At 35.7% G+C, this 17,731-nt stretch overlaps 1 protein-coding gene across 1 annotated transcript in view; it reads left to right on the top strand.

Annotated features, from left to right (window-relative positions):
- Nucleotides 1–17,731, top strand: part of ITFG1 (integrin alpha FG-GAP repeat containing 1) — a 231,289-nt gene that overhangs the window by 154,041 nt on the left and 59,517 nt on the right. The window contains exons 11-12 of the mRNA XM_049786249.1: nt 11,208–11,358; nt 14,289–14,397. Coding sequence (XP_049642206.1) covers nt 11,208–11,358; nt 14,289–14,397 — 260 coding nt within the window. The remainder of the gene's footprint in view (nt 1–11,207; nt 11,359–14,288; nt 14,398–17,731) is intronic.

Genomic DNA, 17,731 nt, shown 5'->3' with positions numbered 1-17,731 from the left:
GGTTGCTTGTGATAAATTTGCTGTAAATCTTAGATTTGATTCTTTTTATGTCATTTTCCTTTTGATTTGCTACTGTCAATATTCTATTTCTGTCTGTGTTTTTCATCATTGTGACTAGGATGTGCCTTGGAGTGCTTTTCTTGTCTCTTTTAGCTGTTACTCTTCAAGCATCCAGAATATGAATGCATGAACTCTCCAGCTCTGTGAACTTCTCAGCAATGATGCTCTTGACTTATGATTCTTCATTTTCTTTCTAGGTTTGTGGGACTCCAATAATTCTTAATGCTCTTTCTGTTGAATGTATCCCAGAAATCCATTGTCATCTTTTTGCTTATTTTGAGGATTTTTTAAAATTCTGTTTATTTTAAGTTTCTTTTCCAATCTCTTCTGTTATATGGAGGTCACCTCCCAGCTCACTGATTCTGTCCTCAGCAGTTGTTACTCTGCTGGTGAGGCCTTCCAGTGTATTTTACATTTTACTTACCAAAATTTTTAGTTCTGTTGAATATCTGTGAAGTTTTTTTCATTTCTACTCTCATGTTCATGTTCTCTTGAGTCTTACTCATTGTTCACTTTTTAGTTTCAATGTTTCTTTGAGTTCTTTGAACATCCTCAGTATTTTCTCTTTAAAGTCCTTATCAAAGGCTATATAGGTTGTTGGTACTACTTGGGTCTTCAGAACTACCATTTATATTCACTAAGCATGCTGGGGCTTTTTTTGTTTTGTTTTGTTTTGTTTGTTTTTGGGTCACACCCGGCGGTGCTCAGGGGTTATTCCTGGCTATCTGCTCAGAAATAGCTCCTGGCAGGCACGGGGGACCATATGGGACACCGGAATTCGAACCAATCACCTTTGGTCCTGGATTGGCTGCTTTCAAGGCAAATGCCGCTGTGCTATCTCTCTGGGTCCGCTGGGGCTTTTCTGTTCTTTCTAATGTTCTGCCTAGTGGACCTATATAGTAATGAGAGTCTAATTTTGAAATCTCCTAATACTATTATTCCCCATCCATGTCTTTATCTATTTTGTGAGTAAAAGCCTTACATACTTTGCTGACCCAACGTTTGGTGTGTATATGTTGATTAGAGTTAGTATGTCTTGGTCTGTTGTTATCTTGATTCCCTTACCAATAACTCATCACCAATGAGTTTTGTTAATAATGCATTTGATCTGCTTTTTCTATGATGCTTTTCAGTACCCTTTACATATAGTTCAGATGCTACAAATGTCTTTAGCTACTTCTCATCCAAGAATATTTTTATCCCTACTTCACTTTATGGTGTATAAGATTCTTGGTAGGACATTTTTTTCAATATATGTGTATATATATATATATGTATATATAAATATATATATATGATTTATACTCATCCCATTCTCTTCCTGCTTGTCAAATTTAATTGAAGAAATCTGCCATGTATTTCTTTCCCTTTTATGTGAGGTCACCCTTCTTTCTGCTGCTTTACAGAATCTGTCTCTGACTTTAGTTTTTGCCATTTTGAATACCAAGACCTCTGTTTAGGCTTCTTTTTTCCCTCGTGTGTGTGTGTGTGTGTGTGTTTTTGTGTGTGTGTGTTTGTGTGTGTGTGTGTGTGTGTGTGTGATTGTTGGGCCTTTGTATCGTTGCTGTGCTCTCTTTTTCAGACTACCGTATTTTCCAGCGTATAAGACGTCTCTTGAAACGAAAAAAAGTCATCCGAAAATCAGGGGTCGTCTTATATGTCGAGTATATTCCGAAAAACATTTCGATATGCTGCTAAATGAAAATCGTCTGGATATTGCCATGAAACGAATTTTCCAACTTGATCCTGCACCAATCACTGCAAAGCTGCTCTCTAAATCAGCCAATCCAAGCAGGCTTTTTATGCATGCAAATTAACAATATTCTGTACCCAAATCTACACTGTAAAAAGCCTGCTCAGATTGGCCAGAGTCAGAGAGGAAGTCTATTACAGTATAACCTTTGAACCTTTGCTTGTTGTGATTGGCTCACTGTGGTATATACAGTTGCAGCACAGGAACTCTTCTGTCTTTTACAGCGAATATAGGCCTAAACCTGTGTTTTAACTGTAAAATTAGGGGGTCGTCTTATACACCCGGTCGTCTTATATGCTGGAAAATACAGTAGGAATGTTCTTAACTATTACTTCTTTAACTAGCCATCTTCTCCCTCTTTTCCTATTCTAGGATTTCTGTGATTCTGTTTCTTCCACAAAATTTTCAAAGAAATGCAAAATTGATAAAGCTTTCAATAATATATCTATTCTTTGTTTTTCTCATTTTTTTTATATTCTCAGTCTCTTTTTTTATTAATGAATCTGTTACTACATCTTTAAGACATTCTCCCATAATCTTTTGCTCCTTTGTTTCTATTTTGTATTTCTTTTTTTCCCCACAAATCTGTCTTCAGATTTGCTCATTCTTTGTTCATATATATCTTTTTCAGATTCCTTAACATCAATGATTGTAGCTCTAGAGCCATTTTCAGGTAGACTTAAAAATGCTGATGTATTTGGCAGTCTTTCTGGGCTTTTGTAACCCTATGTTTACTCAGCTGTTACTTTGTTGTTTTTTTTTTACTGCGTATGATGTTCAGTTGTTTCTGGGGTGGAACTCCATGTAATCTTATTAGGCCTTCTTTTAACCTAGAAAGGCATAAGATAACTAATTTGGCCAGGAGTAGACACATGTATCCTGTTACATCTTTAGCTGTGCGTGAGCTTGGGGTTAAGGGAGCTAATCTCAGGGTTCAACTCAACTGGTCTAGTCTGGATATGCTCCTATGTTGTGGTGTGACATATTCATGGACAGCTACAGTGAGTCTGGATTTAGGGCCAGAGAAACTCACCCAAGAAGTGTATTTTGTAGACAAAGTGAAAAGACATTGATAAAGCAAGATCCGGAGAATACAGATGGATTTTAAATGGAGGGATTATCAAATAGAATTAGAGAAATCAATGAAGAAACTGTTATAATTATCTAGCTAGAAGAATGTGATGTCAGGCCTGGAAAGATAGTTTAGTCAGGAGGTCTCTTGAGATTACTCCAGCACCCCATTATATTCCACCTAAGCTCCATCAGGAGTAATTCCTGAGTGCAGAGTAAGTCCTGAGCACTGCTGAGTTTGGTCACGTACATCCCCTAAAAACATAAAAACATATAAAGAAAAATGTTATATACTAGGGAGGGAGCAGTTATGGAACTACTAAGATAATGACAGAGGGAAGCAGTTTACTCTGAATGAGGACAGGGTGCTGAAAGAAAGCAAATAAATATACATGGTACCCTATCAGTAACAGTATAAACATTGATTTATAAAGTTATTATCAATAGGCACTATGAATACAGTGCTAAAAGTGAAAACAAAGAAATATGCCTGCCAGAGAGGCAGTCTGATAGTTGAGAGAGAAATTGGGATCATTGGTGGAGGGAAATGAACACTGGTTCAAGGTATGAAAGGATGCTCAAACATTGTCTCCCTGAAATACAAATATGAATAACTTTGTAGTTCATGGTGATTCAATATTATGTTTTTGGTTTGGAGGCCACACCCAGTGGCACTCAGGATTTATTCCTGGCTTTGCACTCAGAAATCACTCTTGTCAGGCTCGGAGACAACGTGGAATGCCAGGGATTGAACTTGAGTCCGTCTTGGGTCATCTGTGTGCAAGGCAATTGCCCTACCACTATGCTATCGCTCTGCCCTCAATAATTTTTTAAATGGAAATGAGCCCTTAAAAAGTACATTATCAGGGGCCGGAGAGATAGCATGGAGGTAAGGCGTTTGCCTTTCATGCAGGAGGTCATCAGTTCGAATCCCGGCGTCCCATATGGGCCCCTGTGCCTGCCAGGAGCAATTTCTGAGCCTGGAGCCAGGAATAACCCCTGAGCACTGCCAGGTGTGACCCAAAAACCACAAAAAAAAAAAAAAAAAGAAAAGTACATTATCAAAGGATTGTATCTGTTTCCTGAAAATAGGTCAAAGGTAATTTAATTCTTCTAAACAAAACGATTGGGTCACATCTATATCTTTGTTCTAAACAGGAAATTTTGAGAAAATTATATCTTAAAAAGTATGTTACTTTAGTTAAAACAAGACAAGTTTGAGATATTTGGATATAAACTGATGACAAGATTTGAGAAAAAGATATGGGGATTATGGACCAAAGTGGTGGCGCAAGCCGTAAGGAGTCTGCTTTGCACGCACTAGCTTAGGAAGTACTGTGGATGTACTGCGGTTCAGTCCCACAGCATCCCATATGGTCCTCCAAGCCAGGAATGATTTCTGAGCACATAGCTAAGAGTAATCCCTGAGCATCACAGGATGTGCCCCCCCAAAAAATGATATGGGAATTATTAAGATAAACATTAAGGATAACATGTGTTGTGAATCTGAGTGAAATATCTAAGATAACATCTATGAGGCTCACCTTTGGAGTGTCTTCTAGAGAAGGTAGATAAAAAAATTACTTACCCTGTAGAGTATTACTGGCATATAGAATTGTTCATAATATGTCAAATAAACAAAACAAGTCACAAAACAGTGTTAATGGTATGATAATACTCTACTTTAGAAGTTACCAAATATGCTAGAACCAAAGAAAAACTAGTGGAAAGGTTATCTGCCAGGTTGAGACTTAATCCACAATAAATTAAAGTTAAAAAAGTATCAGAATCTTCTCTATAATGCCTTTGACACTTTATAAGGCCCAGAGTAGCCCAATTTTGCTCTATAAGGAATGACAAGTGAAAAGTTGGCATGACTGATTTTTATAAAACAATAATCTGCGATCACACAGTCTTTTTTCATCTTCCAAGGAAAAATCAATATGCCTGTCTCTTGTGTCACTTCTCATATTTTTATTTTTTTATTTTGGTTGAAGAGGGCATTACCAGCAGTGTTTAGGGCTTAATCCTGACTCTGTTCAAGGATAACTATTGATAGTGCACTGGGAATCAAATCTTGGTATGTATGCTGTAGGGATCAAATCTTGGTATGCTGTGTGTAAGCAGCCTGATCAATGCTACTATCTCTTCAGTCCCTTGAGATTCTTATTAAGGGTTATCTTCAGAAGTTGCTGTGTCCTCTGACATCCTCAGCTTCAATATGAGCAGAAAATGGAAATTGAAATATTATGAATAAGGTCAGAAAATAAGTTGTGCAGTAGTTCAGCAAAAATATTCCACTCCATATTATGCCTTGGCAAAACAATAGTTTCATGGGAGAGGCCTTGGAAGGATCCATTTTTTTTTTTTCATGGAAAAGGAAGGCTGAACTTAAATAAGATCAAATCTTATTTTTTTTTATTTTAGAGCCCTGTGGGTAAGTTACTTAGCTTTGTTGTATCTCTTCCATGTATACAGGATATGGAAATATCTATGTCTGTATTTTATATAGATATATAGAGGCATGCATCTATACATAAATATTAATAATAAACTTTTAATTATCTAATCTAATTTTGATCTTTTACCTTTATTATATTGTACAATATATTTGATTATTCTATGCTATATAGTTATATATTATGTTTGATTATTATACTTATTTACTGTTGTGTTTGATAATTTATCTTGCTCTAAAGAACTCAAGGTTTGGTGGGAAGGGCATTGGCTATGCATGCAGCAGACCCTGGTTTAATCTCATGCATCCCATATAGTCTGCCAAGCCTGCCAGGAGTAACACCTCCAGATGTCCCACCACCGCCGCCAAATAAAGAGCTCAAGGCTTTTGGTTGCGATCTGGCTAACTTTGAGATCTATTTGTTGGTCAGCCTGATTTTTATCCTATATAGTAAATATACATATGCTATATATAATATAAAAGATAAGTCATATAATATAATGTATCATATTATAGCAAGGTTTTTCTAACTATTGTTTTGTCACATTCATAGCATATATTTCTACAACATGGTAAAATCAACTTATAAAATGTGCATGAAAGGCAAGAAAATTTGTATACTTATATTTAAGGTTCTTTCTTTATTGGCAACATGCTGAGTTAAAGTAATTATGTACCTTAAAGAGGGGCCATTAGTCCAACAAAGAAAATGAATTAAAATAAGATTAAATCAGGAATGTAAATAAAATTACCTATTAAAACCTCTTATTATAGAGGACAAAACATTTAGATAATTAAATCTGACAGAAAGAAAATGTGGATATAATACTCAATTAGTGCTTCTAAAATACTGAAAATGATTTTTTTCTTCTTGTGTCTTCTTTGACCTTGAGACCTTTAATCACCCAATTTTATATTTAAGTATATCATCATAAATTATTTTTTTTTTTTTTTTTTTTGGTTTTTTTGGGCCACACCCGTTTGACGCTCAGGGGTTACTCCTGGCTATGTGCTCAGAAATCGCCCCTGGCTTGGGGGGACCATATGGGACGCAGGGGGATCGAACCGCGGTCCTTCCTTGGCTAGCGCTTGCAAGGCAGACACCTTACCTCCAGCGCCACCTACCCGGCCCCCATCATAAATTATTTTTTACTCTCAAAGTTTTTTGCCTCTTTTCTCCCTTTAAATTTGAAATAAAATTCAAAGTAATAAGACATTTTCACCTAGGTTACTATTCAAATTCAAAGTTTTATAACATAAAATTTTACTTATAAACATAATTTTAAAAGTTCATGGTCACTAAACTGTAAGATCCATCAAATAGATTCATATTAAAGGTGGAAAAGTCAAAAACAAAACAAAACAAAAAAGGTGGAAAAGTCACCCAGATCCACAGAAAAGGAAGATAATAAGTTCATTTCTGTCAATAACTTTACTTAATTACAATTAATAGTCTGAAGTCTCCTGTCAATAGAAAGTAGAGTAGCTTGATGGATCCAAAAGCTGTACCTAGCCTTCTGCAGCTTAAAAGAGATACATTTGAACTGTCATGATAAATACTGACTGAAAGTAAAAGGCAATCATGTAGGCAAATGGCGACCTACAACATTTGGATTGCCATGTCAGACAAAATATAATTTAAATTATAAAGGTCACTAAGGCAGTAATGAACATTATATAATTAAAAATGAGCTATATATCAAATAGACTACATTATATATGCACCAAGGAGAAGAATACCAAAATATAAAATCAAATATAACTATCCTGAAAGAGAATGTCGACCACAAACAACATAATCTAAATTAGTAGTTTAAGTTCATAATACTGTTCTCTCTCTATTGTCTAGATAAACCAAAAATTAGTAAGGAAACTTTGATCATAAAGGAATAAATGCAAGAGAAGGTTTGATAGATATTAATTGGTCTCTACTCACTCCAAAAATTTATTACAATTTGTCTTATCTGTTCATTGATCATTCTCTGTTACAAACCATATGCTAGGAAACAAAACAAGTACCCATAAAAAAAGAAAAAAAGAAAATATGGTACATCAGATACTTTGAAGATTGAATTAACAATATACAGAAAATTGGTAAAAATGAAAATATTTGGAATTTGAACTGAACCAACCAACCAAAGATATATCCAGAGGGAAAGCCATGACACTACAAGTACCAAAAACAAAAGCTAAGAACGCACCAATAAAAGCCTAACCTCACAGTTAAAGAAATTAGAAATATTCAATACCTAAAATAGGAGAAAATAAAAATTCAAATGGAAATCAATAATATGGAAATAAACATAATTCTAATTAATTTTAATTGAAACATTATGAGATACACAATTACGAAGTTATTCATGGCTGAGTTTCAGGCAGTATTCACCCATCCTTTCACTTAATACATTAGCACATTGTACTTAATACATTAGCACGTGAAATTAAGGAACCAACAAAATTAAGCAATAAATATATTAGAAATTCAACGAACTTGAAGAACTCTTTCAGAAGATGAATCAATACAAATGGAATTGTAGGAACTGAAGAAGCCACGATAGTATAATCGTACAGGGGAAGAACCATAAAGACGAATTTCAAGACAAATTATAAGGCAGCATTGATAAAGAACTCAGAAGAGAGTGATGAAAGAATGGAAGAAAATACAAGGTACTTGAAAATAAAAAGACAAGAGAAGTAATTTTCAAATTATAGAAATACCAGAAGGGGAGGAGAAAGAAAAGGGAAAGAACAAGTAGTGGAAGAGATAATAGCAAAGAACTTTCTCACTCTCTGGAAACAGTCAGCTGCACATATCCAAGTGGCCAAAAGAATATCAAATTAAACAGACTCAAACAGAAGACCAAGACAGATAGTAATCAAAACGGCAAAACTCAAAGATAAAGATGGACTTCTTAAAGCAAGGAAGAATTAGAAAAACCTTAAATATAAAGGAAAGAACATCAGAATTATACCAGATCTCCCATACAAAAAGTCCAGCAAGGTTCTAGAGTGGAATGACATATTCAATTTACTGAAAGAAAGAAATTTTCAACCTAGAGGCCACTACCCAGTGAACATCTCATTTATATGGGAGGAAGGGATAAAAACATTCCAATAACCAAACCTACTCTAAGTGAACTTCTGAAGGGTCACTGACAAATGCCAAATACCCAAATGTTGCATTAACAATCCTACACAACATAGTGGCACAACAGTTCTTTCTGTCAATATTTTCCTTGAATGTCAATAGATTAAACTATCCTATCACAGAGTAGAGAGTTGAAGCACTGAGTAAAGATCAGGAAACAAAACCTGTCATCATCATCTGCTTACAGGAAACATCCAAAATCTCAAAATAGAGACAGTCTTGGAGCAAAAGGACAGAAAACAATTATACCAGCCAATGGGGGAAAAGGTTGGGAAATCCATACTTATATCAGACCAAATTTTATTTAGATTCAAAAAAGTAGAGACAAGGATAAAAAAAAATTCTTATTGATAAGAATAGACTTATTGATTAGGGGAACAATAGATCAAGATATACTAGCTAATCAATATAAGGAACAATTTTTTGTTAGCAAAGAATGTAAGTTTTTTGCTCACAAACCTAGAAAAATGTATGGATGGAAATGTGATATTAATGAGAGATTTCAACATGTTCCTCTCATCACTGAATTGATCCTCTACGAAGAAAATCAGGGAGGACATATGAGTCCTAAATGAGAAACAGGAGGAGCTGAAACTGATGTGTTTATATGGGGACTTCCATCCTCAAAAAAAAAAAAAATTAATACCCATTTTGCTCTAATGCACCTGGAACATTCTCTAGCATGATCATATTATAAAACATAAGTCTAACTTATAAGAATTCATAAATATAAGAATTATACCAAGCATCCTATCAGACCTCAATGCCATAGAGTTATCAATTGATTGTAAAAAGAAGATGGAGTAACACCTTGAGGCTGAAAGAATATGAGAGGCATAACTTTCCCCAACTGTATTACAAAGCAATGGTTATCAAAAAAAAAAAAAAAAAAGCATGGTATTGGAATAAAGACAGACCATCAGATCAGTGGAATAGGCTTGAATACTCAGAGAATATTCCCCAAACTTACAATCACCTAATTTTTGATAAAGGGGCAAGAAATCCTAAATGGAGCAAAGAAAGCCTCTTCAACAAGTGGTGTTGGCACAACTGGCTAGCCACTTGCAAAAAATTGAAATTAGACCCCCCAGCTAACATCATGTACAAAGGTAAAATCCAAATGGATTAAAGACCTTGATATTAGACCTGATACCTTAAGGTATATAGAACAGCACGTAGGTAAAACACTCCATGACATTGAGACTAAAGGCATCTTCAAGGAGAAAACAGCACTCTCCAAAGAAGTGAAAGCAGAGATTAACAGATGGGAATATATAAAGCTGAGCAGCTTCTGCACCTCAGAGGACATAGTGTCCAGGATACAAGAGCCACCCACTGAGTGGGAGAAACTATTCACCCAATACCCATCAGATAAGGGGCTAATATCCAAAATATACAAGGCACTGACAGAACTTTACAAGAAAAAAATACCTAATCCCTTCTAAAAATGGGGAGAAGAAATGGACAGTTTGATAAAAAAGAAATACAAATGGCCAAAAGGCACATGAAAAAATGCTCCACATCATTAATCATCAGGGAGATGCAAATCAAAACAACTATGAGGTACCACTTCACACCACAGAGATTGGCACACATCACAAAGAATGAGAACAAGCAGTGTTGGCGGGGATGTGGAGAGAAAGGAACTCTTATTCATTGCTGGTGGGAATGCCGTCTAGTCCAACCTTTGTGGAAAGCGATATGGAGATTCCTCCAAAATCTGGAAATTGAGCTCCCATATGATCCAGCTTTACCACTCCTAGGAATATACCCTAGGAACACAAGAATACAATACAAAAATCCCTTCCTTACACCTATATTCATTGCAGCACTATTTACCATAGCAAGACTCTGGAAACAACCAAGATGCCCCTCAACAGATGAATGGCTAAAGAAACTGTGGTACATATACACAATGGAATATTATGCAGCCATCAAAAGAGATGAAGTCATGAAATTTTTCTATACATGGATGTACATGGAATCTATTATGCTGAGTGAAATAAGTCAGAGGGAGAGATATAGACGCAGAATAGTCTCACTCATTTGAGTTTTAAGAAAAATGAAAGACATTTTTGCAATAATTTTTAAAGAAAAAAGAGAGGCAGGCTGGAAGTTGAAGCTCACCACAAAGAGTGATGAGCTTAGTTAGAGAAAAAACTACATTGAGAACTGTCCTAACAATGAGAATGTATGAGGAAAATCGAAAGCCTGTGTGTAGAGTACCGGCAGGGGTGGGGTGGGGTGGGGAGGAGGGAGAATTGGGACATTGGTGATGGGAATGCTGTACTAGTGATGGAGGGGGGGGTGTTCTTTACATGACAGAAACCCAACTACAATCATGTAGCTATATATATAATAAAATATTATATAAAACATAATTATATATAATAAAATATTATAAAAAAGATTTAGTGATGGAACACAAGATCAGTTACTTTAGAGTCTCGAGAATGGAGGGAAAGACTTAGAAATTTCACATAAAGGAGAAGAGAAGTCAGCAATAGACTACCCTCACAGTTTTCATCAAAAGGATAGACTAACAAAGGAAGATGAATAGTTTATGTTTTTTTTATGACCCAGTACCATAAGAAGGAATATTTTTTAACACTTCACTATATAACTTGCCGTTGCTTAGATTCTAGGAAATACATCATATCTGGTCCTGCACAGTTGTGATATGTTATATTAACTAAATGCTTTTCTTTATCTTACAGCAATCAGCAGGCCTTTTTATTGGAGAATGTCCCTTGTAATAATGCAAGCTGTGAGAAGGCACATCGTATGTTTAAGGTCTACTGGGATTTATCAGACCTAAATCAAATCAAAGATGCCTTGGTTGCCACCTTCTTTGACATTTATGAAGATGTGAGTTCAGAGCTCTTCTGTGTGTTTGGAATCTAATTGCTATCCACCTCATTTCACTTCACTTTACCCAATTTGGCCAGAAAATGTAGATGAGATAAAGCAAATGAGTTAATTAAAGAATCCTTCATAATGTTTTTGAGCAAGGGAACAAATTTATTTGACTAATTAGTACACAATAAAATGAACAATTCTCTTATTTCATGCTTGGAAATCCATGTCCTGAGATCATCATGTGTATGTAAATACCATACACAAAAGCACTACTTATCAATAACAAACACTTGAATCTTTACAATATCATAGAACCATGAGTTCAGTACTCTTCTCTTAACTTTAAAATGCACTAGAAGCAACTTCTATTGCCACCATTCTTTTGACTCTATCTTCAGTTGCAAGTGACCTTGCAAAAGGCACTTAGAGACCTGATTACCCTCTTTCTAGTATAAAAAAAAAAAAAAATAAGAGGGGGCTGGAGCAATACACAGTGGTAGGGTGTTTGCCTCACATGTGGCTGACCCAGAATGGACTTAAGTTCGGTCCCCAGCGTCCCATATGGTCCCCCAAGCCAGGAGCGATTTCTGAGTGTATAGCTAGGAGTAACCCCTGAGCATCATTGGGTATACCTCCGCCAAAAAAAATTTAAGAAAAATAATGTAGTGTGACAAAAAATAAGCTAATTGTTGGTGATAGAGAATGGTACAAAGGTGAAGGTGCTTGTGTTGCATGCAGCTGTCTCTGATTTGTTTTCAACACTGTGTAAATTTTGCCAAGTACAGCCTTACAGCCCCCAACACTGATAGAGTGGCAAAGGTAACCCCTATCAAAGCAAGACCTGAGCAGCCTCACCTTCTTAGGCCTTCACATTAATCCACCAGTCTGATTGGCTAAAAATCACCAGGAAAGAGCTCCTGATTACTTCTTGGCTCCCAAAAATAACCTGATTATTTCAAAGAAATAAATACCCGTATTAAGAACTTTACATTTCCTAAGCCTACTTTTGATTTAGTTTGTCTTTTTAAAAAAAAAAAAACTACTTCTCGGGCCCGGAGAGATAGCACAGCGGTGTTTGCCTTGCAAGCAGCTGATCCAGGACCTAAGGTGGTGGTTCGAATCCAGGTGTCCCATATGGTCCCCTGTGTCTGCCAGGAGCTATTTCTGAGCAGACAGCCAGGAGTAACCCCTGAGCAATGCCGGGTGTGGCCAAAAAAACAAAACAAAAACAAAAAAAAAGACAAACAAAAAAAAAAACAACCAATTCTCAATATATTATTTTTAAGGAGGCTAATACTAAATTATATAATTATCTCCTTATTTTTCTCTATTAACAAATCTTAAATAATTTCTATTTGCAGTTTCTAAAAATTCCTATTTTATGCTTATTTTTTGCTAGCAATATCAGTGTACAATAATTAGTAAACTATCACAAGAAGAAATATCAAGAGACTTGGCAACGAATCAGCTTTTAGTAATTATATAGGACTTTGTAAGCAGAGCACCGGAGGGTTCAGAGCCACTCCTTGAGATACAGCATTCCTTAAGTACTGCTGTGATCCTGTGATGCTGTGGGTCACCAGGGTCAAACCTAACAGTGCTTGGCCACACTCATGGTGCTCCAGGAGTCATGCATTGCAAGGTACTGAATTCATATCCCTAAGTATGCAAGGCACGTGCTCATGACTCCTGAGCTATTTTCTAATCTTAAACCCAAATTTTGCATGTCTAAGTGTCATGAGTAAATTTTTAATTGATTTTCTTTGTTTTGTCCCCTTTTAGTGCCATATCTGGCAGTATTCAGGTGTGGTTTATTCCTGGTTCTCTTTGTGGTGCTCAAGGAACTACATGGAATGCCAAAGATCAAACTTGGCTGACCACATGCAAAGCAAATTTCCTAACTGCTGTACCAGTCCCTAAATTGTTTTTAAATATACAAAATTTGGTATGCAAGTGTCAAACAATTTTTAACATGAAAAGGGTTTTGACAAAATGAGAGGGTATCCCTCAACACCCCTCCTTGTCAATAAGAACAGTCAATTTACAGGAAAGTATGTCACGACGTATTAAAAAATATGTATCTGACCAACATATTAAAAAAATATGGGAAATGGGGCCAGAGAGAAAGCACAGTGGTAGGGCGTTAGCCTTGCACGCGGCCCACGCAGGACTGATGGTAGTTTGATTTCCAGCATTTCATATGGTCCCCTGAGCCCGCCAGCAGTGATTTCTGAGTGCAAACCCCTGAGCACTCTGGGTGTGACCCAAACAAAAAAAAAAAAAAAAAGAAATGATTGACTTTCAGGAACCAGTGAAATAGGGGCTAAAAAGATATTACAGGCTAGCATTGGTTAACTGATCAACAACACATAATCTTGATCCAACAATACGTAAGGTCCCTCGAGCATCTCCAGGAGTATTCTCTAAGTACAGAGCTAGTGGTTGCCCTAAGCACCACATGACATTGCCCCAAAACAGATGACATAAAATAAATGATCTGTAGAAATTTAAGTAAGCACATTTTATCTATCCCCAATAAAATGATTAATACTTTTCACTTTTTAAAGGAATGAAACAATAATATAATTTATATGGTAGCCAATGCATATAAAATGGTGGTCCAAAAGTATTTGCCAGTACATACCACATAGGCCTTTAAAATTTCATGAAAAGATAACCAAAATGCTGACAGTATTTCCAGTAATTAAATTTTCTCCAAAAGTATTAAATAAAACTGTATTCATATTAGACTATCCAAGGTATATTTAATAAAATGTTCAATAATATTTAAATATGTCTTAAATAAAATCATTATAAGTAACTTTTATTTTAAATATCAATTCAAATAATAAGTCTATGTTTACATAGTAAAAATGCCTTATATCTTCATCAATTTCTAGTGAATTTTGTTTATCACTTATGTTTCTGTTTCTTGCCAGGGAATCTTGGACATTGTAGTATTAAGTAAAGGATATAAAACAAATGATTTTGCCATTCATACACTTAAAAATAACTTTGAAGCTGATGCATATTTTGTTAAAGTCATTGGTGAGTATTTATCTTGCATGTTTTATCTTTTTAAGTATTAATAGTTAATTTTATATTCTCTGTCAGTGTAAATTTATCAGAGGAAAGACATGCTCCTTTATAAAACTCTCAAGAATAGGAAATCAACTTCATCTAGCACTACTATCCTAAATTCAGATACCATTGAAATTTTACCAAACATTTCAATAATGATAGAATTTTTTCTTTTGGTCCAGGATTCTTTTGTCCAAAGAATATTTATGTGTCACATTTACTTGTAATTTCTGTCCACATTCCTTCAACCTAAAGAGCCTTTTCATGTTCTTGCCAGTTTTAAACAAAAGGTCCTTACATTCTGTACAGAAACCTTGGGGTTTTATTCTTATGCAACTCAAACCCATAAAGGAAATCCACAGAATGTAATACTGGGGCCAGCAACTAAAAGTGTTTGCCCTGAACACTGCTGGCCTAGGTTCTATCCCCACTTCAACTCCAGGTATGGCTGAGTATGCCTAAGTATTTCTCAGTCCATAATATCATGAAGTACATGATCTTACCACCATTATATTACTGTTGTCATCTTTTTAACTATCAGATTTTTAAATTTTGTGTTTGTAATTGGTTCATAGTCTGGAGAGTTATTTTCATATTACTTTAATATGACTTTTAATTTTATTTTCTATATTTTGTAGACCATATCTAGCGATGCTCAAAGCTTACTTCTGGTATTGTGCTAAGTAGGGATCACTCCTTGCAGGGCTTCAGAAATCAATCTATTGTGCCAGATTGATTGAATCTATGTTATCCACAGTCAGAGCAAGTAGTGCCTTGTCTTATCCACAATCCTATCTCTCTTTTCTATGTCTAACTACCATTTCTAGCTAGTATATTGACTGTCATGTGTCTGCATCACAGAGACCAAATATTCTCTATATCAGAGGTAGTAGGAGCTCCTTTAGATTGGATTTTTTTTTAATTGGGGGGTGGGATCACACCTTGTACTCAGCTCAGAAATCACTCCTGGCAGGCTCAGGGACTATATTGTATGCCAGGGATCAAACCCAGGTAGGCTGCATACAAGACAAATACCCTCCCCAAATCCTTTATTTTGTTTTGTTTTGTTGAGGGGGGCATATTTACCAGTGTTAAGGATTTACTTCTGGCTGTTGGCTCATTATTATCATTATTCATGTCTGGGCTCAGGAAACTATGAGATGTGAGGGATCAAACACAGATCAGTTGCATGGGAGGTAAGGACACCACCTACTGAATTCAGTACCCACTGTTTCCAATATCTAGCCCTTCTATCCAATAATTTTCTAGTTAATTCTCTGGTATAACAAGATTCAACATGAACCACCCTTAACTTAGGTCAATAATATGTTCTTCAAGGAACTCCATTTTCTTTGAATAAATGTTATTTAAAAGCATTGTTAAATGCCATGGCAGGCATGTTATGTTAAACCATGATGGTTTAAGAGTCTTTTTCTGGGTCTTCAGAGTTCTGATTGCTAGTGAGTTATTCTGGTTACTAACGAATTGTCATTTCTTCTGTTCTTTTCTTAATGGACAAAACTAGAATGGGTTCACACATAACACACAAATATATACTCAGATACCAATAATGCATTCCATTGTTTCCATCTGTATAACACTTTTCAAGAGTTCTTATTCATCTTTTTGCTTTGTAGGTATCTTCTCTATTGAGAAAGTAGACTCTCATTGTCTTTTTCTACCCCTTCTAAATCCATGGCCTCGTCTCCTTTCTAAGCAACAGGACAAGGGGTGAATGCTCTCAAGTACTGGCTCTAACACCACCAATCAAGGGATCAAATGAAGAGCTACTTTAAAGATAGGGGACTAGCACTAAATGAAATTTTGATTTTTCCATTTTTTACCCATATTAGAATATTTGACCCACACCTATTAAACACCGCAATTGCTTTATTTTCTTTGGAGTAATTATTACTGTTTTATGTATAGTTTCCAGTTGTCTTATTTTTATAGATAAAACTGCATTTGAGGTTTTTGAGTGTAAATTTGATCAATATTTGAAATCATATTATTTCTAGAAAATTCTATTCATTTGAGAGACTACCCTGGTGGTGTTCAGAAAGCTCGGTGTTCCTTAACTGGGCCACATGATTGAATATTGGAGCCAGAGGATATAGTGCTTCTCAGACCAGGAAGTTTTGGGCCCTCAAAGATACTCCCAGTGATTCTTAAAGGGTCATATGAAACCAAGGATCCAGCTAGGGTCCTGCACATTAGCTCCTGTACTACTGACTCTACTACATGTCTAGATCTTTTTTGGGGCCATACCTACTCTCATCATAATGCCAACACCTATTTCTTCCTTCATATATCAGGTACATTTCCTCTGTCTTGAGTTCTTCTGGTGATAGTAAGGTTAGCTTATCAAGGAAATCCTCTGGAATTTAGTTGGCAGAGGGCACATCACTTTCCAAACTCCCTTTGGACATAAATAGCAGGAAACATGCTTATATGGTATACTAACTGGGTAACACGAGTTTGAAGATAAATGACATATTTTGGAAGAGTTAGAGAAGGTGTGGTATTAGAACAGGACTCATTTGTTTTTCTTTTTATAGAAAGAATATTTATTGATTTTACTAGAGCCAGTCATCAATTCTATTACAGATATTTGCCATTAAAATAAAATATCTTCATCAGCAGTCAGCAAGTATTCAGTATTTTCTCTTTTATCAGTTCATCCTCTCTGACCACAGTCGCAGCCATCTTCCTGTCTTTTCTACTCAGCCTCAGAGCCCCAACTATTACCATTTTGAAATGGGATAAGTAGATATTGGGGTCAGAGAGATAACACAGCAGTAGCACATTTGCCTTGCATGTGGCTGACCCAGGAGGGATTGGTTCAATTCCCAGCATCCTATATGGTCCTCCAACCTGCCGGGTCTATTTCTGAGTGCAGAGCCAGGAGTAACCCCTGACTACCGCTGGGTGTGGTCCAAAAACCAACCAGTCAATAGATAAATAAATATAAATAAAGTTTATAAAAAATTTTAAATGAGATGAACACAAAAAATCAACAGAATAATGAATATTGAGATATTTATTTTAATACAGGGAATTAATCAGAAAATTTACTCTTATTTGAATACACTAATAGCACCTGTATTCCTTACTACTGCTACCACAAAATACTGATATTGACACTGTAATTTCTCTGGTTATGTCAATTTGAGGAAATAAAAATGAGGTACGTTTTATAGTTGAGATGCCATAATTTAGTTTGAATTAGGGAGGTTTGGTTTATTTTGTGTTGTTTATTTTTGCTCATGATTTTCCTTTAACATTAAACTCCTAAGAAAGA

This window comes from Suncus etruscus, chromosome 14, assembly GCF_024139225.1.
Source record: "Suncus etruscus isolate mSunEtr1 chromosome 14, mSunEtr1.pri.cur, whole genome shotgun sequence".
NCBI classification, from domain to species: domain Eukaryota; kingdom Metazoa; phylum Chordata; class Mammalia; order Eulipotyphla; family Soricidae; genus Suncus; species Suncus etruscus.
The sequence above is the reverse complement of the archived record's forward strand: the minus strand, read 5'-3'. Positions and strand labels throughout refer to the sequence as shown.